The sequence below is a fragment of the Apiospora kogelbergensis genome, assembly GCF_038363985.1.
Source record: "Apiospora kogelbergensis strain CBS 113332 chromosome Unknown utg000005l_segment0_segment0, whole genome shotgun sequence".
Classification (NCBI taxonomy): domain Eukaryota; kingdom Fungi; phylum Ascomycota; class Sordariomycetes; order Amphisphaeriales; family Apiosporaceae; genus Apiospora; species Apiospora kogelbergensis.
The window spans coordinates 5,809,178-5,832,327 of NW_027117422.1; the positions used below are offsets into that span (position 1 = coordinate 5,809,178).

The 23,150-nt window shown below is 53.7% G+C and overlaps 7 protein-coding genes across 7 annotated transcripts; 3 read left to right on the forward strand and 4 right to left on the reverse strand.

The window, feature by feature from the left end:
* Nucleotides 1–17: 17 nt before the first annotated feature.
* PG998_008571 (putative RIC1 protein) lies at nucleotides 18–443 on the reverse strand (the record flags this gene model as incomplete). Its single annotated transcript, XM_066875387.1, has 3 exons — nucleotides 18–186; nucleotides 250–325; nucleotides 398–443. The coding sequence occupies 3 exons, from the start codon at nucleotides 441–443 to the stop codon at nucleotides 18–20; spliced, it is 291 nt and encodes a 96-aa protein (XP_066731332.1).
* Nucleotides 444–4,768: 4,325 nt separating this feature from the next.
* Nucleotides 4,769–6,290, forward strand: PG998_008572 (RNA-binding protein; the record flags this gene model as incomplete). Its single annotated transcript, XM_066875388.1, has 4 exons — nucleotides 4,769–4,924; nucleotides 5,052–5,109; nucleotides 5,218–5,924; nucleotides 5,985–6,290. 4 exons carry the CDS (start codon nucleotides 4,769–4,771, stop codon nucleotides 6,288–6,290), a joined length of 1,227 nt encoding a protein of 408 aa, XP_066731333.1.
* A 38-nt stretch (nucleotides 6,291–6,328) lies between these two features.
* Nucleotides 6,329–6,949, forward strand: PG998_008573 (asparagine-rich protein; the record flags this gene model as incomplete). The annotated part of the gene is made up of 1 exon (XM_066875389.1): nucleotides 6,329–6,949. The coding sequence occupies one exon, from the start codon at nucleotides 6,329–6,331 to the stop codon at nucleotides 6,947–6,949; it is 621 nt and encodes a 206-aa protein (XP_066731334.1).
* Nucleotides 6,950–8,617: 1,668 nt separating this feature from the next.
* On the reverse strand, nucleotides 8,618–12,068 carry PG998_008574 (uncharacterized protein; the record flags this gene model as incomplete). Its single annotated transcript, XM_066875390.1, has 4 exons — nucleotides 8,618–9,925; nucleotides 10,053–10,522; nucleotides 10,579–11,084; nucleotides 11,206–12,068. The coding sequence occupies 4 exons, from the start codon at nucleotides 12,066–12,068 to the stop codon at nucleotides 8,618–8,620; spliced, it is 3,147 nt and encodes a 1,048-aa protein (XP_066731335.1).
* Nucleotides 12,069–12,887: 819 nt separating this feature from the next.
* Nucleotides 12,888–14,511, reverse strand: PG998_008575 (udp-glucoronosyl and udp-glucosyl transferase family protein; the record flags this gene model as incomplete). The annotated part of the gene is made up of 2 exons (XM_066875391.1): nucleotides 12,888–13,202; nucleotides 13,243–14,511. The coding sequence occupies 2 exons, from the start codon at nucleotides 14,509–14,511 to the stop codon at nucleotides 12,888–12,890; spliced, it is 1,584 nt and encodes a 527-aa protein (XP_066731336.1).
* A 1,281-nt stretch (nucleotides 14,512–15,792) lies between these two features.
* PG998_008576 (Histone acetyltransferase type B subunit 2) lies at nucleotides 15,793–17,116 on the reverse strand (the record flags this gene model as incomplete). Its single annotated transcript, XM_066875392.1, has 2 exons — nucleotides 15,793–15,967; nucleotides 16,023–17,116. 2 exons carry the CDS (start codon nucleotides 17,114–17,116, stop codon nucleotides 15,793–15,795), a joined length of 1,269 nt encoding a protein of 422 aa, XP_066731337.1.
* Nucleotides 17,117–18,163: 1,047 nt separating this feature from the next.
* PG998_008577 (5'-3' exoribonuclease 1) lies at nucleotides 18,164–22,719 on the forward strand (the record flags this gene model as incomplete). Its single annotated transcript, XM_066875393.1, has 4 exons — nucleotides 18,164–18,168; nucleotides 18,227–18,320; nucleotides 18,378–19,919; nucleotides 20,032–22,719. 4 exons carry the CDS (start codon nucleotides 18,164–18,166, stop codon nucleotides 22,717–22,719), a joined length of 4,329 nt encoding a protein of 1,442 aa, XP_066731338.1.
* Between the last annotated feature and the right edge of the window lie 431 nt (nucleotides 22,720–23,150).

A 23,150-nucleotide genomic window follows, 5' to 3' on the forward strand; every position in this document is an offset into this window, starting at 1 on the left:
ATATCACCCAGAACCTTCTAAGCAGCCGACTGGGCCATCGTACCGTACCCTTGTCCTCCGGTTTGCACACGCTCGCTGTAGACGGCAGGGGCTCGTCGAGCAGCGAAGCGGCCTTCGCGGGCCTGCTCTCGTCGGTCGTAGTAGACGTACTCGATGTAGAAAGCGTGGACGTGGCCAGGAATGACACTACGCAGGGAACATCGATTAGATCTTTGGGAGCATGATATATCGGGAAAACAAGCAACATACCCAAGGATCGTCAAGCAGATGTTGACTAAAACGTCGGCACCGCAGCCGGCGACCAAAAAGACTCCTAAGGGGGGGACTGGTTCTTCGAATTAGTTTGCAAGTTATCAATAGCAAGCACGATAGGCTTTTCTCAACCCTCTCTACTCACAGAAGATCGTGATGAGCACGACGAGGAGACCTGAGACACCACTCATCTTGAATAGTGTACTTGTTGCTGGGCTTTGGGAATGTGGATATCTCGAAGGCTGTATGTAAGTCGATGTTGCGATGTTGTTGTTTGTTTGCCAGCGGTGGTGTAGTGGTTTGCACTCAGTCAAAGATGGTTGGCTGGCAAAGGAAGAAGGATGGTGTCTTCAATATGTACTGCTGCAGTCGCGACTCACGGGAAGGCTATGCGCATTTTCCAGTTTCACGACAAATTTGCCTGGCCATGGTTTGGTTGCATGGACTTGGCGGAAATGGAAATCACCATTGATGCAATGACGTATGCCCCTCTAGCGCTCGCGCTAAATACCGTGACTTCCGCATGCTATTGGCCTGTCCTTCGCCGACTTAGCCGTTGACTTTGTGATGTGAATCTAATCGAGAGCGCGACGTTAACAACCTGTAATGGATGACTCAACTTGGAGTGTCGCATAACGAGTAGTATCAATAGGTATGCCTTCGGGTCTATACTATGGGATCATCGTGCCTTTATTGCTGCCAGATCAGCGAGCCCCATACCTACCAGCTCTTTACTTGTAAGCACCATTATCATTCCCGGTGCATGCCAAAAAGACACACAATGACTGTCGACTCCTTGCGATTCACCAGGATTGGGCGATATGCTTTGATCCCCCATGTTAAACATCGAACAGGATTTAGATTGTTCGATGCGGTTGATCTCCGTTCTGCTCCGTCTCAACTGTGCCGTCGAGCCTAGAACAATTCTAGAACATCAGCCTTCTAGCTTTTTGGCCGTTCCGACTAGCAAGGGGCTACGCGTCCTACTGGGGCGCCAGGTGCCAGGCAGAGAATACTACGTTTTTGGCAGCCTGGCCAGAAGCCTGGCTGAAGGCACCCAATGCGTGCTCATGAAATTCCACAGCAGTATCGAAAAGGCCTGACGAAGCAACATGATCCGATTGGTGTCCGACGATTGATTGACATCGACGCGCGCGCCATGCAATTCATTGTGAACAAAACCTGCAGCCTCCTGAAACGCCTATCGCGGAAGTGATCCTTGCAGCTCTCATGTGGAGAAGACACCCCTGACCGTTCAATGGATGTGTTGGGATTCAAGACAAGACGCTATTCCCGGTGGCGAGCCTGTAGAGAAGCTGGATGGATCTCCGATGACAAGCACGGCCGGCGTAACGAGAAATTTTGAACGGGTGGTGGAGAAAAAGATCCGACAGAATCGGAGTGTTCTCGGTGAAGCTACCGGAACTGCCTCGTTGGAGCAGGTGCACTTGCAGTGATTGAGCAATCGCAAATTTCGACCCTCGAACGAGGCTGACGGCCGGGTTTAACGGAAAGACACGAGCGGCGCCAGGTTCGGGGGATGCAAATGGCGGTCGCTTAACACGGCAAGCAGACCAGTATTGCGATGGGTGGGGGACCCGGGAGGTTTAGACAGATCATTGAAGCTCCCAAGACGCTATGCGAGGAGTATTGGGCCTAAGGCAGCACCTTTGACAGGGGAGCCACGCTTAAGGCTATGTAGATACATCTTGACCTAAGCCCCTATAGACCGCATGCATGTAGACACTGCACATGTTGGCTTCCTTCCATGCATGATCCGACAATACTTAGCGACGGCGACTCTAGGAGTTACCGGTATCAGGTGTATATATGAAGTTAACGTCATGCCGCCACCTGACTTCGTTAGAAAGACCTTCGGAGCTGTTTCCGCTGTCATAGAACCATTTATTGAAACGGTCTTGTATCCTATCCGTTGCCATGATCCATATGGCATCCAACCCAATCGTCTCCGGCCAAGGGAGCCTGTCTATCAGACTTCAGCCGAATCGTGCTAGCCGTACTCGATGGAGACACCCGAGTCAATATACATGGCCTGGTACATACAACAGCCGATCCCCTGCAGACCCCCATCCAGAGGCGGCAGCTTGCAAACTTATTGTCGCCGTTCTGTTATCCCCCGTCTCAGAGGATTGGCTATAGTTGGGCTCCAGGTGGTGTCGACTCGACACGGCCGAAGATATGCGCTACGGTACTAGAGTTCTGTCAATATTGACGACGCGAGCGTGACAGGCTCTGACCGTGGGTTTTACTTTAGTTACATGAGATGACATCCTACAAGCTACGTACAAGTCGGATAAGGAACACCGCCAACCTACCGGAAGCACAGACGCTTCGACGCTGAAACGCCCGGGCCTACATGTGCATAGATCCCTGCCGAGCGGGCTGCCAGAGTCAGGAACCGCGGGAAACATCAAATGACAATCTCCCCGGACTAGTCATTGCCAGGCTCTTGACTGTTCTGGCCAGAGCTGGTTTCCCGTGCCTCTTTGCAGATGCGTATTCGTAGAAGCTGTCATGGTAAACGACCCCATAATGCTATACACATGTGACAATTGTATGTTTGGTGGACTCTGTCCTTCCTGTAGGTACATGCAGCCGACAAGGGAAGGACGTACAGACAGAAGCTTAGCCCAAGACACTTGCTTTAAAACCGTCCATCCTCCCAATTAGTATATCTGCGCTATGAGCTCACTATACATAAATGCCATATGGGTATATGGTCGTGCTATCCAAAAGTGGCTTACTGCAGATGTGTGGGATGATATTCTGCTCTGGCACAGCAACGTCCTTGTCATGACAGAAGTGTCTCTGACGAAACTTTGGGTGACAAGTCTATTTCCAACCTTCCGTATCTGTGGGAAGCTGCTTGACAACACTGAACACGTTACGGCGGGCGGGCGCTATCCACTCCCAGGATGTGTTGGCAGCTGTATACACTTACTCGTGATGCAGACAGCTACAGACAGGTATTCGACCAACGCTGTACTGGCTGCGAACAGCCGCTGTTTTCCTGACGAATGGTCTGTTGAACGTAGATATTCTTTAATCTATGATAAATAAATAGATGCGCACACCTGATGTGTGTGATGTGGTTTGCATACAATGCGTGTATATGAATGCAAGGAGGGTTAAAAAAGAGCGCGAGTATCCACTCCATTGGGCCCGACACAACGGGTGTGATAGATAGGGGATAATACACACCACATGGCCAAGCAAAAGTGCGTAATGAGCACGGCGCCGGCGGTTGGGGATTGAGTTGAGTTGCTGCTGTGCCTGGTTGGTGCGGCAGTACATACGTCTACGGCCATACCTCTGTACAGTACAGACCACAGACCGAGGATTGCTTCAACTCAGTTGCTTCAACCCAATACCCAATGCAATTTCAGTCCACACCCGAGTCAAGCTGGCCGGGCTAGTTTCTACAGCAGGTGGCAGGCCAAGTCGCTGAAGAGACATGTCAAGATAGATAGTTCCTGCCCGGCTAATGCATCCACCCATCATGTACGTTACTAGACTAGTTCGAGTTCAACCGCCTAAGTCAAACACCAGGCTAAACCCCTTTGAGCAAACACCACATCCGCTTTTTTTTCCCTCCTCTCCCACACACCCACGCGCGAAAAGCCCAGCGATCAGCTTTCACAACTGCCCGAAACCAACACCCTCCAGCCCGAAACCACACCACCCACGCACCCCAAAGCAGTACTGGCCGCTTGTTTTAGTGGTAACAGGTCGCTGGACTCGTTGAAACTGGAGCTGGCACCACTCGCAATCACCAATTCGGCTCAGGGAGTCGGTCACCTCGCTCTCACCTACTCTCTACCTCGCAAACCTGTACACGCACGCACACACAACACTCTCTTTCTCGACTGTAGTCTCTCTCCACCACAGTATCATCATCGCTTGACCTCCTCCTCTCCCCCCGTGCAGACCCTTGCATCCATTCTTTTCTCCTCCCCTTCCTTTTCTCTGGTATTTGGTTTTCACCCCCAAGGACCGCGAGAAACCTGCAAAGATTTTTCTTGCTGCGAGGAAAGGCGTGGTAGAGAAAGATATCAAGCGGAAACTAGACTAGCAAGCCCATTGCTGTGTTCCCACTTTCCCATTTCCCCTTGAAGTACCCCTTCTTCGAACCGAACCGAAGCTTCAGCACACCGACCTTCGGTTTACCCGTCTTTGGTCCTGCAACCGTATTCCTTCTGCCATTTGTTTAGAAGGCTCTGCATTTTCTACCAGTCATTCGTATTTCCCGTACGCTCAGGCAGCCAACTGACTTCGATTCCCCATCGGCCCAAGGAGAAAACGAGGAGGGAGGAAAAAAGGACTTGGATACCAACCACAGCCGCCCATTGTCACGACGACCTCACGTTGAGATTCTGAGGGATTGTTCTCCAGCCGACACCAAGAAGAAAAAATCCACTGCAATTATATTAATTATTGTACCATATTTACGATCGTATACTCACCACATCGTCACCCCCGGGCACCAACGTTCAACATGTCGAACCAGCCGCCGCAGTCGCCTCATTTCGACCGGTACGTCGTCATCCATGTAGCGACCACCTGCGATGAGCACGGCGTCTACGTTACGAAAGATTCGGCCGAGGTGATCGAACTTGGATGGATTCTACTGGACGCGAAGACGCTGGACGAGGTATGGCACAAGATTTTCCACCCAATTCTGCGTTATGGAGCTGTTGCGGGCCCCATACATTGCAGGAGGACTGCAGAAGTGCTGGGAAAACTGCTTCAAGAGTCGTTGCTAACGCGGTTTCTGGCAGGTTCACCGCGAAAATGTGCTTGTTAAGCCTATCAACACGCCCATTACTCCGCTCTGCAGTAAGTTCAAGAATACCCGAGCCCGACGATCCCCCCTATGGTGTGCTGTGCACAGCCGATCTCGCTTCTGGGACGGACAAGACTGACCTGGTGCTCGCCTACCTGCAGCTAGTCTGACGACCTTGACGTGGGAGCATGTTCGTAATGCGGGCACCTTCCGAGACGCAATTAACCGCTTCGATGCCTTTGCTTCCGAGCACTTGACCTCGCAGAACCTTGATTTCGTTTTTGTCACCCTCGATGCCTGGGACTTGCGAGTACAGCTCCCCCGCGAGGCCCGCGACAAGGCCGTTGTGCTGCCTCCCTACTTGCAGCACTCGCGCACCTTCGATCTGCGCACCGAATACCAGCGCTGGCAACAACACCACCCCGAATCTCTGCCCTTCGGTCCGTCGATGCTATCCAACATCTGCGCTGCGCTCGAGGTCGAACCGGTGCAGTCCAGCGCTCCTATCAAACATAACCTCCCCTTCCATCTGCAGGCCCTTGCTCCCGCTTCTCCTCGTCGCGCCATGGAGGAAGCTGTGACATTGGCTCGAGTTCTCCGCGGGCTGATCCGTAAGTCGCAGCCTCGCGAGACTCACCCCGATGTCCTCACCCGACCCATGGATGCTCGGGCTGATGTCCGTGCCTTCCTGTCGGAGCGCAGCAAGGTCCTTCACATGTCTGGTCTGCCTCATGACACAACCCAGTCGGAGCTTGAGAGCTGGTTCACCCAGTTCGGCGGTCGCCCGATTGCCTTCTGGACCCTTCGCACGCCCGAGCAACATAAGCCTACCGGCACTGGTTTCGCCGTCTTCTCCTCGCACGAAGAGGTTAGTAATACCCAGTCAGGATCGTACGATGACCTTTGCTAATCTGTATATGTTCTTCAGGCTGCCGAAAGCTTGTGCATGAATGGTCGTGCCCTTAATGAGAAGGCCATTGAAGTCTCGCCTTCGTCAAGCCGCGTTCTCGACCGCGCTGCTGAGATACTAACACCTTTCCCGCCAAGCAAGAACAGACCCCGCCCTGGTGACTGGACTTGCCCTTCGTGCGGTTTCTCCAACTTCCAGCGCCGTACCGCCTGCTTCCGATGCTCATTCCCCGCAATGAACGCTGGCGCACAGGGTGGCGAGATGACTGGTGGCGGTGGTGGTGGCAGTGGTTACGGTTACGGAGGCTACGGCGCTCCCCCATGATGCCCCCGCCTCACCATGGTGGTGGTCACCACGGCAACATGGGCCATGGTGGTGGGCGTATGGGTGGTGGCGGTGTTGTTCCCTTCCGTGCCGGTGATTGGAAATGTGGCAATGAGGTTTGCGGCTACCATAACTTCGCTAAGAATGTTTGCTGCCTGCGCTGCGGCGCAAGCAGAGCCGGCGCAGCCGTCGTTGCTGATTCTGGTTACCCCTCGCCCATGGATAGCAGCTCGAGCTACGGTATGCCCGGCAACAACTCCATGGCCGGTACTCCCGGTCCTGGACCTTTCGCCTCGGCCGCTGGTCCGTTCGGCGCTGGTGGCGGTTATGGTCAGCAGTTTGGCGGTCCTCCCAGCACCTATGCTCTTCCTTCCGGCATTGGCGGCGGTGCGGCTCCTTACCCGTCCTTGAACACCCACTTCGGTCCTGCCCCCGGTTCCCACTCTGCTGGACCCTTCGATAGCCGTGCTGCCGAGGCTGCTTTCCAGTCGGCGAGCAATGGCCCCGCATCCGCTGGCCCGTCCAATAACTTCTACTCGAACCAGAACGAGAGCGACCCCTTCTCGTTCCTGTCTTCTGGCATCGGCGGCCTCACGGTCAGCGGAGGAGACGCGCGCCAGAACGGTGCCGGCGCTCCCCCTAACAAGTCGCCCGCTTAAAGGCACTGTTGTGAGCTTGCAAAAGCCCATTGTATGTCCTCCGATCTACCCGGAGGCGTGCGCATTTACTCTTATCGGTACTATGTCAGGTGTTAGGCGGTTGTGGAGATACACCATGTTTTGACGACATTGATATTAACGTGTCACTAATTTTTGGGGGTTGTACTTTGAATTGAGAGCCGATGGCACATCATCGAACACCTTGGCAGTACATCTCTCTGGACTCACACTTCGATGGTATGGCAGGCTTGGAAGAAACTTGGTACCGGCAGGGGAGTCAAGGTTGTGATTCGGACAGGAGGGGTGTTGGTTGCGTATGACCAAAAATTATTTTGGGGGGAGGGTGCGCCTGGAAAGACAAAAGTGGAATTATCGAGTAGAGTCTCAGCACAACAACATCGGCAGCATCCTCGATACACAGTTGGAGGGGCATGATGGCTTGGGTCCTCTGTAGGTCACCTTGGTCTGCACTTTATAGCGATACACGGCCTTGTCCAGATACCTTCAATATCGGACAAAACGACTTTTGTACATGGTTAGTCTTGTGGTATGGATTTGGTGGCATAGCGCGGGGAGTGTAAAGGGTATATCCTTGGCCTCTTTTTACTAGTTGTCCAAATTTTTCTGTCTTCTCTGCTTCTGTCGTCTTTCCCTTCTCCGTTTCCTTGACCACGTTGGTTATCTTATTTCCCGTCCAAAAACTTCTCACAACTTTTGTTGCCGTTGCGGCCTGTCATTAAAGTCTCCATTCTTGTTCATGTTCATGGTCACACACACTCCTCGCCCACACAAGGGATATTCAACTACATAAAATGGCACAGCCTGGGAGTGGTGGAGTCGGGGAGTGCAGGTTGGATCAGTTAGGTCATTGCAGCAGCTGGATTGGCTATCTACAGGTAGATCGAACGGCTGAGGCATCGCCGTCTTAATCCTCAGTTACATTATGGACTTTTGTCTTTTTAGTTACATTGACTGATGCAAGTCACACACATCTTGTATTACCTTGACTCGTTTACAATCTCGGTTCCGTCTGTGTCTGTCGTCTTCCGTCTGTGGCAGCTCGTATTAGCACAGGGGTGCTGGCTGTTGCAAGATGGGATCAATATTGAGTTATGCTGGCATACAACTACAGATCGACCATCACGTCTATCTCGTCCACCTCTCCATCCTGTTTGTGAGGTTTCGGTCTCATTATGTCACGCAGCACTTGAAGATTCATCCATTTTGGGTATTGCTCAATTCGCAATTGTCTACATACCTAAGCTGCGAATTTGCTCTGCTTCTCTCCTCCATAGAAGCCCGTAGTGCTTCCAGGTCGACCAAATAAAACCCCCTTCATTTCCTTTTGCAACTTGCATCTCATTCGTTCCTTGATTTGACAGTCTCCGCTGCATTACCCTGTCTCCAAGTCGTGATGGATGTCAATCGTGAAAATTCCCCCGCAATAATGTACAATACTTGTCTACAAATCCTCCTTGTTGCCAGTGTTTTCTCCACGCCAAACCAATGCCGTCGTATGTATTATCTGAAATACATGCGACAGCTGCTTAGTGTGTAACCCAAAGTAGGCAGAGAAAATGGGATTCAGAGAAAAACAAACGGGCCGCATCAGATACTTCTGCTTCGTGATGAAGAAAAGGGGATGATGTCTGCGTTCGTGTTGGGCGCTTAGTCGCGTGCCTGGATGTTCCGGTGGCCGGCGGCGACAGCGTCTTCTTCAGCATCTTGTAGATCAGCCCAGGCGGCTTCGACGGTCTCCTCTACGTCCACCCCTGAGTAGTCGAACTCGAAGTCGGGGACACCAGGCCATGACCTACAGTGCATGGAATAGGTGGATTGCGGCATGACCCCAAACTCGTCTGGGAGGTCGTTGCCGCCATCGTCGCTGTCATCGTCGCCGTCAGCGTCGTCATCGTTGGGCTGCTCATCCTGATCTGATCCCGGCTCCGAGTCCGGCGCCATGTACAGGAATTCCCAGACGGAGTGGGCCGCGTCGAGCCACTGGAAGTCGTGCCACGGATCGTGGGTCTCGAGTTCTTCGACCACCTCCCCGTCCTCCAACTCTTCTTCCATGTCGTTCAAGGAGCGGTCGATGTAGGCCTGGTCGACGATGGGGTGATCACCGGGTCCTCCATGCTGGGCTTGCTGGGCTTGCTGGGCCCGCTCAGCAAGCTGGGCCTGTTGGTCCTCCAGGATCCGCGAGTACTGGCAGTGGATGGCGCGGGTCGGCGTGATGTTGGCAGGGAAGAAGACGTCGATGTTGTTCGGCAATGAGGCTGCGGCGCGGTGCAGACGCTTCTTGTACTCTTCGAGGTCCTGCGTGAAGGAACGCGGCAGCTGGAGATCGTCCCCGGGGTCATTAGGTGTCCAGGTATTCTCGCCTTCGACCTTCATACCATCGTCATTGTCTTCGGTGTCGCTGTGGACCCCGAGCTCCGAGTCTGAATCTCCATCGTCGTCCGAGCCCAACTCGTTGTTGTGGAATCGGCGCTCCAGCTCCAGCAGCTTCGCGGTGATGGGACCGGGCGTCTCGACCGAGTCGTCGGCGTCGATCGGGCCGATATGGTCGTCGATCTTGGGGATAGTGGGAGGTTGGGTGACGCCGGTGAAAGTCGACGTGATGGCGTAGGAGAGCTGAACCAAGTGATCCTTCTCGACAGTTTGCTTGAGGGGGTCACAGAGCTGATTATTATCCCACTTGCGCAGGATATCGTCGCGAGCCAACTGGGCTTTGAGGACCTCTTCGCTCTCGGGCTTGGTCAGGCTGTCCCAACGGCCTTTGAGGATCTCGATGCGGGTGAACTCCTCCGAGGTGTCGATGTGGCGCGTCTTGTGATCCCCGTCAGGAATGTAGATCTCCTGCTCGGTCGGGCACAGGTTGCGGCCTGTCTTCCAGTCGACGAAGCCCCACATCATCAGGGGCAGCATGTGCTGGTGGAGATTGAGGCCGCGGCGCACCGACTCCTCGGCCACGAGCTCCGTGACGTGGAGCATGTGGGTGCGGACAGTGGGCATGCCGTTGTCTAGGGGGAAGCGACAGGCAGCCGTTGGTGTAGTCGCCCCAGTGCTCGAGGTGAGTCTTGCCGATGTCGGCGTAGGGGACGCCCAGGACCTTCCAGTTCTGGTGAAGCAGCACCTGCGGAGCTGCGGGCTCGAACATGGTCCAGCTGCAGCCGAGGTCGAAGCGCACCTTGAGCGCCATCATCTCGTCCATGGTGTGGTACTTCTCGCCGAAGAGCAGCTGACGCAGCGGGAACAGGCTGCGCTGGCCGAGCATGAGGTACGACAGGTCTTGGTCTTCGGGCCCGTAAATGGGGTCGTTGAAACGCAGCTCCAGCTTCAGGAAGAAGCACTGCATACGGAGCAGGTCGTGGTCGGTGAATGCCAGGATCTCTTCCGGCAAGCCGGCCATGCCGATCTCGGATAACAACTTGAGCTTCTTCAGGGGAGGAAGGGGTTTGCCCGCTTTCAGGGCGGCCTTAGCTTCTAGGATATAGCACTGACAGTTGATGTTCGCACTACTACGGGCGTCGCCGCGGATGAGGGAACGGCGAAGCTCGTTGGTAGGCGTTGCTATAAGATTCCAGAGCTTTAGCAGCGCGGTATTAGTGCCTGGGGAGTGCGAAGACCGCGGCGTGCCAAATGCGCAAGGATGTCATCCACTGCCTGCTGGCGCTTAAGGCACATAATGTACCATTTGATGGTGGGTACAAGGCGAATAACGACGGGGTCTTCCTTGGCGTCATCATCGTAAACCATCTTCTCTTTGCCCTTGCGGCTGCTGGTGTCGTCACCGCCGGCTGCCTTGGGTCTATAGGTACTCTTCGTGGGTCTCCAGGGGTGGAAGCCCGTGGGCGTCAATGGCGACTCTTGGGGCCGCTTACCAGGATCAGAGATGGTCAAGTGCCGCCAGTCGAGGCTGCGCCAGTTGAAGACGAGCGCGGCCTCTGGGCAGTTGTAATCGGTCCAGGTAACGATGGAAGACCGCAAGAAATTGCTGATGAACTCATTGAAGGAGCGGTGGACGCTGTACAGGTTCAACAAATCGTCCGGCGGCAGATGCTTGCCAACCTGGATAATGAGTTCGGGCTTTGACGTGAGCCAGTCGATCAAGTCAATGCGCTTGGAGACGCGGCTATGGCCGGTCTTGAGAGCCAAATGGACGCGGTCGAAGCGTGAAATGCCCTTGGAGGTGCGTTTGTTTGCCTGCTTTCTGCGCTCGGCATCGGCTTTTTTCCCTTGCCTCAGGGTCGTACTTGGAATCAGAGTCGTCCTTGGAAGCAGAGCTGTGAAGTTTCTCTTTGAAGAGAGACTCGATGTGCACCTGGTAGACAGAAGCATCATCTGGATTCTTGTCTTTTCCAGCTCTCTTGCGCTCAATTTGCTCTTTGGCAAAGGTGGCCGTGAGTGGCGTCTCCAGAGTGAAATCTGTCGACAGATCGGTGATCTTCTGGTTGGCTTCGGGGATTTGCTCTATGCTGAAGTCACCATTGAAACAGGGAGATCCAGTCTGCTCCTCATCCTTGCCGTCTGGTACCAACATTGCTATGGGGCTCTTGAGCAAGACGACCGGCTCTGCCAGGGGATCGCGCCAGTTGAGGAGTTGCTCGATCTTCTTCGTGTCAGGCAGCATCTCCTTGCCAGGATCGGGCAGGGAAAGGTAATGGTTGGGAGTGGGCTTAGGCACGGGTCTGACAAGGTTGAGGGACGGAGGGGCTGCCTTTCGGGTTCCGGAGACGCTGGAGGCAGCAGCAAAGCCTGAGATGGCAGTCAGGACCGGTGCCGGGCCCGGAGTTGAAGTCAGGATCGGAGCTGGAGAAGGGCGGGCCGTGCTAGGCTTCACGTTCATGGTGTTGTTGTCATCGTGAAGCTGGGGAGAAGTAATGCCAACGGGGGCACCAACCATGGGCTTCATCAACTCTGCAACCTGTTTGCGCATTGCCGCCTTGCGGAGAGCAGTAGCAAAGCCATCGGTGGTGACATTGAGCTCAGGATGCTTGCGTGAGAACTCTAGAAGTCTGTCCATCACCTCGTTCGTGCCCGGCTTGACAGAGGCAGGCTTGAAGGAAGAGTTGCCTCCGGCTCCGCCATCCGTCTTTCCCGGATCATGGGAAGACATGGTGGCAATGGAAGAGCTTTCTCAGTACAGCTTGTACATGAATTTGCTGGGTGTATGGAGAATATGTGAAAGAAGAGCGTGAGTTGGGGCAAGAGTTCTGGAAAGTGAACAAGATGAGAGGGTAGATGTTTTGATGTGGCGGCCTGTGTTTTGCAGGACCTGGGTTTGTGAATGCACAGAATATTGTGTAGACGGTCCGAGAAGATCTCAGATGAAAGAGTTCATGCAAGTATGAAGGGATTCGGCTTACAGCCTGTACTGCTCTCGTGAAAGGGCAGTTCAGGATGAGGATGTATGGATGAGAATATCTGTGTGAGGTTCGTGGGAATGCAAACACAACAAAAGTAATTGTTGGGCAGGTAGGAAAGAACCTGCTTAACTTGGCAACAATGGAAAGCCTAAAGCGATTGATGAGCCGAGAGCTTGCCGTCGTCGTGGCGATGGACGGGGCCGGCACAGAGCGACGGCGGGATGGACTGACCCCTATCGGGCTCCACGTGCCTGAAGCGCCGGCCTAGACTCGGTTCCGGCGGGATGGATTGGCCCCTATCGCGCTCCGCGTGCATGAAGCGCCAGCCTGGACTAGCCCCTATCGGCCTTCGCGTGCCTGAAGCGCCGGCATGGAGTAGGTTCTGGCTGCCTCTTTGTTCAAGCCGCAGTAAATTGAAGCCCCTAGTTTGCCATACCAGAGCCCCCGGTACGAACTACCAGTGATCAAAACCAATGGACTGGCATACTGTCTACAAAGCGATCCGGTGTGGCGGTACATACGGTCAGGTGAAGTACATGGTTGCTGCCAGACGATCTATGGACACTCCCTCAACCTGTATGCCCAGTCCCAGCAAGCTTGGCCACGATTTGCGCCGCACCGTGACGGCCAGGGCTAGCTCGAGCAATGCGACCGATCTCTTGAGCTCGTCCTCGCATCTTTTGGCTGGTCTCGCTCTCATCAAGAACACCCGATATAGCGCCAGCAAGACACTCCGAAGTCCAGTCGGGGATTGTCTCTTTGCAGCCTTGGACGCCAATATGTAAGTACTCAACCAAGGAGGCGATGTTATAATGATCCGCCCATAGCGGGAGAACAATATGCGGAACACCGGAACTACCATCGGAGGTGTTAGTTATGTAGTTCTCGTGGTCGAGGTTTCAGAAAATCCAGGGGGTAGTGTACTGACATTATCCCATCGTAGTACGAACCAGCGCCACCGTGGTGTACGAACGCTTTCACATGGCCCGTTTCCAACAGAGCCACCGGACCAGCTTCCAGCCACGAGACAACACGAAGTCGACCGCTATCCATATACTTCCGTACAGCACCGAACACGTCGTCGGAATAGGCACCGGCCTTCTGAAATTTCCAAAGAACCTGTAAGCTTAAACGGCTCTCCAAGAGTGAGCTCAGCGCTCCGATGAAAGCTCCGGCACGTTTTTCATCGTAAGATACAGTATTGCCGAGATTGATCAACACGGTAGGGCCGTTTTGCAACCACGCAGCCAGCTCGGAATCCTGCTCAGCCAAGGGTGGCGAATAGGAGACAATGGGGCCGGTACATGTTACATTTGGGGGAATGTAATCGACTGGCAAACTAGCTTCCGGCAGCGTTTGTGTGATCCAGGGCGTGTCCGGCCGATAAATGTCATAGAAGTCGCTCGAGCGGGTATGTCGTACCCCATTTGACAGCACATATGCCTTGGTCGAACGTAGCTTCGGCGTCCAGGAAAGTCCATATCGCATCACCAGAGAATGTACCACATTCAGTGGGATCTTCGACCACGGGATAGGAAAGGGTAGATTGGACGACAGAGCGGGGACCTTCCAATAGCCCCCTAGCCAGGGCTGCAAGTAGATGAAGTTATCCGTCAGCATATTAGGGACGATGAAGGCATGCAGGCGCTTCTTCTCGCGCGCCGTGTCGATCCCCGGCCACATGAACGAATCGAGCACCACGACGGCCGGGTCGAGCCGGTCCATGACGTCCCCCATCTCCCGCATCAGGTCCAGATAGTTCGGCCCGGACCAGGGAGACATCCACAACTGCATATGGCTGCCTACGGTGAGCCAGCCCGACACCGTCAGCGCGTGGGCGAAGTCGGCGAGCGGGCTGCCGCGCGTGGCTTCCAACACGGCCTCCATGTAGGACTGGCCGGCGAGCGCGTGGAACTCGACGCCGGCGCCGAGGCTCTTTACTTTGGGCTCGATTTCCGCCCACGATAGCACGTGCACCTTGACGTGGGGGTGCTTCTCCTGCAAGGCCTGGATTGTGGCCATGTGCACGTTGTGCAGGCCGGCGAGGGTGTTGACGATGAAAAGCGCCGTGTTGTTCCTTCCCTGCACCTGGTCGGAGGTGGCTACGGCTGGAGGAAGGCGCATAAGCTGGAAAAGCACCGCGGCCAGGCCTACGAAGAGGACCAAGGCCACACGGCCGATGTTCCCAAGCATGGTCGGAAAGGTTTTGGCAATCGCTCTGGTATGGTGGATGGTGACAATCTTCCAGAACGAGGGCGGTTCTGTATTGCCGTGATTCCCGGCTCGATTAACGAATGCTCCTTTGAAGTCGGTCGGTAGGCCTCTTATAGCAAACCTCCTCTCATAGCAAACATCGTACGATCGCGATCAGTTTACAATGGACTTCCATGCGGCTAAATGCTGACATTGACATGTTCGCTGATGATTGATCAGGATGATGATGACCGGAGCATTAAGATCGGAGCATTGATATGATTTGTCTCTGCCGATTTGCAGGTCGGCATCTGCCCCTTGGCATGATAAGAATACGGGTACGGGCATCCATGTCGAAACAAGACAGGCTTGTAGAACTGCCGGGCTGGCCTTAAGTGGAAGGAAACCGCATTCATAGGTCGTCCTCCCAATATATTATATTGGGGAGTGAGAAGCGACCTCGAAGCACACAATACTACAAAGCGGGGCCGTGTGACCGGGAATATTCATCTTTCTTTAAAAGACAGAAAAAGGAGTTGATGCCAATACACAAAAAGTGAAGCAATCCTGTCCTGTAGCTAGATTGCCAAACCCTCAAAAAGTTGAATTTGCCCACTACTGGAATCGAACCAGTGATCTCATCATGTCGTCGGCGTCGCTCGTGTCTCCGGAAAGTCACGATCTCACGATCCTATTACTAGTGATGCGCTTTACTACTAAGCCAAGCGGGCGTAACCTTTTGAATCTCATTGGATGACAAAAGGACTTCGCAAATAAGATTATGATTGTGAATGGCGACGGTGGATGATAGCTTGGTGGAGTTGTGGCTAAGCTGGATGGATCATATTGTTAATCGTGGTATGTAGGGTGCCGAGGGAAATAAGGGGCCAGGGGCCAGCAACAGTAACGACCAGAATGCATCGCCAACCCCTGCTTGTTCGCCAGACTCGCACTCGTCAAGATGGAAACTGTTCTGTCCTTGTTGTGAATTCTGAAATGGGTGCTTACTGCTTAAAGACGGTAGGTAATGGCGTGCGGATTTATTTTCGGCATATTTCAGTGTTATCTATCTTATGAAGCGCGAGCGGGCAGTAATACGGTAGTTGGTCACTTGGCGGGCTGGGCAGAGAATTGTTGGCAACTTAAATTTGGTATCAATGTACAAGTAGTTATTTGCTACTTGGCTCGCCGAGGAACTCAGCAGTCAAGTTCATTCAAAAACCGATAATACCCTCGGCAACGTCACCGCGTATCCATGGCAAAACCTGGCCGGGCCTTCCTTCATCTACCCATCTCCTCCAGATTGATATCGGCTTCATCCTTGCCCACAATCGATTCAGCAACCTTCCATACCTGGAGCATGTTGTCCTCGGCAGCACTGGCAACGAGCCAAGGATCGTTCAGATTCCAGCTGAAATCGGCCAGGTGATTGGTGTGGCCTCCGTGCATGAACAAGCTACGGTAAAATTAGCGTGTGTTTCGCGAAACGGATATATGACGGGTAAACTTACAGCTCAGGTGGTCCGTCTTCTTGGTCATCGGGTTGTTGCTCGTCGCCAACACGACTTAAGTCCCAGAAGACTATGCGTCGGTCGTAACTGGCACTGCCTAGAATGCCAGCCTCATGGGGGTGCCAGGCGATTGAGGTAACAGCATCCTGGTGACCCTCGAGTGTGTGTACCTTCTCCTTCACGTTGCGCAGATCCCAGATGCCAATAGTCTTGTCGGCCGAAGCGGTGGCGACAATGACTTCTGTGGTAGGGTTGAATGCGAGCGCATTGATGGCGTCGCTATGGCCATGGCGAGCCACAAGCGAAGACTGGCTAGTCGACTCCTGCCGTAAGTCGAGTATTTGCAGTGTCAAGTCATCTGACACACTGCCGAGGAAGTTCTTGGAGATGGGGTGGTACTGAACATCGTTGACAACGTTAGTGTGGTGGGTGTAAGTGCGGGCCGGTCCGAGGGTCGTCTTGCCGCTCTCCAGGGCCTTCAAATCCCACAGACGGACGGTTTGATCTTGGCTGCCCGAGGCTAGCGACCCTTCCACATGGGGGTTCCAGCAAAGGCCAAACCCTTCGTCTTGGTGTCCCTTGAGTGTGATTTGCGGGTCAACCTTTCCATCGGGCTTGACGCTGTGCTTGGTGCGATCGAAGATAAGGATCTCGCCATCGACCGTGAGGGTGGCGATCAGGTCGGGGTTCTGGGGGCAGTAGCGAGCTTTGTTGACCTCGCCAGGGTGGTCGATCTGCTGGACAATGTTCCACTTCATGGAGCCCTTGTCGGATTTACCGTAGCCTCCAATCTCGCCTCGGTCTTCGTCGTAGTCGCGAGGGTTCGCCTTGATGGATTTGGGGATCTCGACCTCAGCGATCTGGACGTGGTTGGGCTTCTCGTCGGCGGTATGAGTGCCGATCAGTACGCGGTGAATGCGACAGTTCTTTCCCTCCGGCTCCTTGACATCGGGGAACCATTGCACGGTCAGGGTCGGCCAGGTCAGAGCGGTGCTGAGGATCATGTCGTAGAGGAATGGGGCATTCTTCTTCCATGTCTTATACTCTTCGTTGATCAATCTCTGCTCTTCGTCTTCTGAGTCCGGGCCTGTCATATTGACTACTCGTAAGGCCTGTTAGCTGTATCCAGATGCAAGAATTGCTGCTAGATTTTTGGGATGTTACCATCAGGATCCTCGGCAACCTGCGCGGGAGCCATGGCGAGAACAGTGTGGTCGCTTTAGATTTCGCAACTTCCCAATTGGATTGGGGATGACGGGTTGGTCAGGGAAGGGACAGAGGGTAAAAATAAGCGTGATTGCGTCGTTGAGCTGGTGGTGCCAGTCTGGGTGGAAATTATGTAGTTAACGCGCAAAGGCAAGGTGGGTGATGGATCGCGCGTGTAGAGTAGCTCCAGCTGGGAAGAAAACGCGGCTTCCAGTCGCGTAAAGTGCCAGGCTGTGCATCGGCATGTACTTGCTTTTATGTAAGTTGGACTTATGTGCTTAGTGTGTTGACTTGGCAGTATTTATGCAAGGCTGCTAAACCTGCTGGCCCAAGCTCCTCCAATTGAGTCTGGAGACAGCTGCCCCCCCTTCCCCCCAAGATACATGCATCCCACCAGACCACCCACCACCCAAACCAAAAGGCCGTTGTGAGGATCCGCACCAGCCAACCAAAGTCTCCGTTCACTGCTTGCCGCTGGCTGACTTGGTGAAAAGCACCGTTAGAGTCACAGTCGTCATACGACGGAGAAAGCGACAAGAGGCGGCAACCTCACCAACTACCTACTTCCTACACATTTTTTCTGTCTCATTTTGTAGTGTTGCTGCTCTGGGCTCCTAATGCTTCATTTGAACGCTGCCTAGCTTTGCGCAATTCCACTGTACCCTTCTTCTTGTTCTATAGGATTTCCCAATCGTCTTCGCAAGGCGCTTTTGGCCAGATCCGTCCCGTCCCAGAACCGCTAAGGCCCTTCCTTGTCTGGTGTCGCCTTCGCACTTTTGACAGGTTTCATTCTTTTGCATCACCCTCCTGTATTCCAGCTGGACTGCGCAAGATTGTTTCTTTGGAGCCTCGTTTGACGCGCTTCTTCGATCCCACCTTCTTTATTACTTGGATTTCCTCGCCTATATCTTGCGACCGCATGCGACTTCGGCAAGATGGGGTTAGTATACACTCCCTTCCATCCGGCCTGTAACCCCGCGACTGACTCTCTCGCGCAGTGTTCCCAAGTTCTTTCGATGGCTCTCGGAGCGGTATCCGGCGATATCGCAGGTGATCGCCGAGAATCGCATTCCCGAGTTCGACAATCTCTACGTATGTCGCCCACCTGTTCGCCTTGATGAGCTCGCAAACTGACTGTATGCCGATTAGCTGGATATGAACGGCATTATACATAACTGCACGCACAAGGACTCAGATGACGCAACATTTCGTCTCACCGAGGAAGAGATGTTCATCCGCATCTTTAATTACATCGAACACTTGTTTGGCAAGATCAAACCACAGAAGCTCTTCTTCATGGCGATTGACGGCGTTGCCCCACGCGCCAAGATGAACCAGCAACGAGCCCGTCGGTTCCGAACAGCTCTCGACGCTGAAAAGGCTCGAGACAAGGCTATCAAAGAGGGCGTGGAGATGCCCAAGGAAGCCCCGTTCGACAGCAACTGCATCACGCCTGGCACAGAGTTCATGGCCAAGTTGACGCGACACTTGAAATACTTCATCAACAAGAAGATTACCCAGGACTCGGACTGGCAGGGCTGCGAGATTGTCCTGTCTGGCCACGAAGTTCCTGGAGAAGGAGAGCACAAGATCATGGAGTACATCCGTAATGCAAAGGCTCAACCGGATTACGACCACAATGTCCGGCACTGCTTGTACGGTCTTGATGCTGATCTGATCATGCTGGGTCTGCTAACCCACGACCCGCATTTTTGTTTGCTTCGCGAGGAAGTCACATTTGGGCGTGCTTCCAAGTCTCAATCAAAGGATCTGGAGCATCAGAATTTCTACCTGATGCATCTTTGCATTGTTCGCGAATATCTGGAGTTGGAGTTCCAGGAGCTGAAGGCCGATGGGGTCACAAAGTTCCCCTTTGACATGGAGCGGGTTATAGATGACTTCATTCTCATGGCGTTTTTCGTTGGAAACGATTTCTTGCCGAATTTACCCCATTTGCACATCAACGAAGGTGCATTGGCCACCATGTTTCGCATATATAAGGAGGTCTTGCCCCGGTGCGAGGGCTATATCAACGAGGGAGGCGTAATCAATCTTGAACGCCTCGGACTGCTTCTGGATGAGCTGTCCAAGGAGGAGACTCGCCACTTCGAACACGAGAATTCCGATCAGAAATGGCTGAAGAGCAAGCAACTTGCTGAGGCAAAGGGCGAAGAGATGCCCAAGAGCAAGGGCAAGGTAATCATGACGTCTACTCAGAAGGAGCTGTGGAAGACGGTCAAGAAGTACGTTCAAAAGCAGCCCGCGGAGCCTCTGGACCTGGGCATTGAGCTGGTCGCTGCGGATCGACAGTTTATCAAGGATGTGGCTGGCGATATGCGGCTCGAGTGGCGCACTGTCGACGACGACGAAGGTCAACGTCACCTCGTTGTATCACTCCCTGGAAAGGCGAATGGCAATGACGACGACGAGGAAAACGACGAAGTCGAGGCTCGCTTCGCGGTTAACCGCGTGATGAGAAAGTACGACACCGCACAAGTCGTCGACGTTTCATCGGCTGAATCGCAAAACACGATGGCGATCAAATACAAGGAGAAGTTTGGCGAATGGAAGAACGAGTACTACGCCTCCAAGTTCGAGTGGACCCCCGAGTCCAAGGAGACGGAGCTGCGCATGCTCTGTGAGAACTATGTCCAAGGTTTGCAGTGGGTTTTGTACTACTACTATCGCGGCGTGGCGTCTTGGCCGTGGTTCTACGCGTATCATTATTCTCCCATGATATCAGGCAAGTAACCCCGAAATCATTCCTTCTCTCTTTTTCTAACACAACCTAGATGTCTGCAAGGGCTTCAACGCAGATGTGAACTTCCAACTCGGCCAACCGTTCCGACCCTATGAGCAGCTGATGGGTGTCCTGCCCGATCGCAGCAAAACCATTGTTCCCGAGGTGTATCACCCACTCATGACAGATCCCAAGTCACCCATCATCGACTTCTACCCCCGGGATTTCGAGCTTGACATGAACGGCAAGAAAATGGAGTGGGAGGCTGTCGTCAAGATCCCCTTCATTGACGAGAAGCGATTGCTCTCGGCCATGGCCACTAAGAACGACTTGCTTTCCGCCGACGAGAAGGCAAGAAACGACTTTGGTGTGTCGCTTAAGTTCGTCTACGATCCTACAGCTCAGCCAATCGTGTACCCATCTTCCATGGCTGGCGTATTCCCTGACATCCCTGGCTGTCAATGCGTGGAAAACATCTATGATCTCCCCACAGCAGATGGCGCGAAGCTCTATCGAGGTCTTTTGGACGATGCGAAGCTCAACATCGAGGCCCTGGCTGGATTCCCCAGTCTCGCAACTTTACCTTATACTGCCAGTCTTGACTATCACGGTGTAAACGTGTTCCAACAGGACAGCCGTAACCAGAGTATGGTCGTCACACTATCGGACGTTGAGATGCGTAGCGGCATTGAGACGGCTCGGCTTAAACTAGGCCAGAAATGTCATGTTGGCTATCCCTTCCTACAGGAAGCCAAGATTGTTTCCGTCACCGATCGCGATTTTAGATACACGCTGGACGCCCACGGCCAAACTGTCCAGCGACACTTGGACGGTTCAGAACAGCAAACCTGGCAGAAGACAGCGGCCAGTCTGGGCAACCTTTACAGCAAGCGGCTCGGAATTGTCATCGGCCCCATTGAGGTCACGGTCCAAGTCGACATGTTGAAGGGCTTGATCAAGACCAAAGAGGGTGCTCTCGTCAAGGAGTATGGAGACATACCGGGAACTCAAAAGGATCATGCTGCCCAAGTCATCGTAGACGAGGTCGTCTGCGAGGACCAACGGTTCATCGAAAGAGAGGCTTTGCCCATCGAGGAAGAATTCCCGTTGGGCTCCAATGTTTTCTTCCTCGGGGAATCGGTTCAAGACTTCCTGTACTACGGGCGTCCTGCCAGAGTGCTTGGTCACACGGACGGCGTGGTGGAAACCGTCATGGCTTTCCATCACCCCAAGAATCGCCCAGAGCAGAAAGCGAAGGAAAACGGCCAGGCCAAACCAGGCCAAGATTTCGTTCCACACGAATCGAAGTACGCAGCGCGCTTCTCTACCGTCGCTAAACCAATTGTCGCAATGGGTGATAGCTTGGGCAACTACGAAACTGCTGTCAGTGTTGCACGAAACATCGGTGTTTCTCCCTTGGTCCTCAGCAAAATCACATCATCGCTATTTGTCTACACCGTTGGAAACATGAAGATTAACCTGGGCCTCAACCTCAAATTCGAGGGTCGAAAGCTGAAGGTGCTCGGCTACACGAGAAAATCTACTCGCGGATGGGAATACAGCGAAACTGCACAACGCCTTATCATGGAGTATGCCAGCAGATTCCCCGATTTGTTCGTTGGGATGATGCAGAACCCTCAGGGTAATGAGCTACGCGAAACCGATATTTTCAGACATCTGCCATCCGAGGAGGCCACCGCCAAGGTTAAGGAAATTGGTGCGTGGCTCAAGACCGTGGAGACCAGCAAGTTTGAGAAAGTTCCTTTGGATGCAGAACAGCTCGACTCCAATGTTGTCAAGGAGATCGAGAAAGCGGTCGATGGTCTCTTTGAGGAATTCAATGGTAGCATGGGTGAGGATCTGTTTGTCAAACGCAAGGCTCCCCGAAATGTGCTGTTGCGCATTGAGGATGCTGAGCAACGACTCGGCGACCAGAAATTCGGTCTGGGCGACCGAGTTGTCTACGCGGCCGGCTCTGGCAAAGTGAAGACTGGTGCCCAGGGAACAGTAGTTGGTATCAGCACTGTTGGAAACCACCACATGCTCGATGTAGTGTTTGACCAACCTTTCATGAGCGGAACTGCTTTGGGCGAGCGCTGCTCTCCGTTCCGTGGAGCTACAGTCGCTGCGAAGACTGTTTTGAACACTACAAGCAAACACTTCCTCGCGATCCCCAAACAGGAAATCGCTGGAGGCCACAGGATTGCAGACTCGATCCAGAGAGGCAGAGGCTCCGGAGGGTTCCGTGGCGGCAGAAATGGAGGAACGTACCGCGATGCGCCTGCTCCTCCTCCCTTGAACGGGTCGTTCCGGGGCGCTATGTACGGTGGTGATCATCGGGGTCGTGGTAGAGGTGCTGGAAGTAGTAGGGGTGCTGGAAATGCAGTACCACACCTGCAGCACTCCAGTCTGGTCTATCGGCCTGCCCCCAACGGTGCACACCCGCAGCAAAGCCACCCCACTCACCAAGGGGGACACCAGCCCAGTAACTTCGATTGGCAGACAGCCGGCCACAGTGGCCAAGCGCATCACGCAGGACAAGGCTACTATGCCCAAGGACAGGCACCTGCACAAAGTAATGGGGCAATCTATGGTGCAGTCCCGCCTCCGCCAAATCTGAATGCTAAGGACAACAGTCGTGGAAGGGGCAGAGGTCGTGGACGTGGCCGCGGAGAGGGCAGGGGCCAGAGAGGAGGGCGCGGCGGCGCTTCTCGGGGACGAGGAGGACAGCAGCAGCAAGGCCCTGCTTAGAGAGCGTGGTCCAAGCCTGGTGTGAACTCCATTCAGACGCCAATCTGGTTCGGGTGCACACGATCCACCAGGGGCAAATAAAGGATCATCAGCCTGGTGAAGGCTATGGACTGCTACATTGGGCATTGGGAATATAGCTGAGTGGCTTGATATTCTTTCCCAGAGTTGGCGAGTCGTAAAATGGTGTGCATGCTACCATCTCGGATTGATTGCAAGAGCATCAGAATTGAACGGGTTCTAGATACCTAGACGATATAGGAGGAAATATGGTAAATATTCCGCTTAGTCCTGATTGAAATGACCTGACAAGTCTGCTAGAGTTGTGTCGGTGTATAGATACTTAAATAAATAGCTGAATGATAGATTCCGCCTAATCTTGTGTTACCTGCTGCGATGCCTAGTTACTGTCGGCTTGTTCATATGAAGGGGTA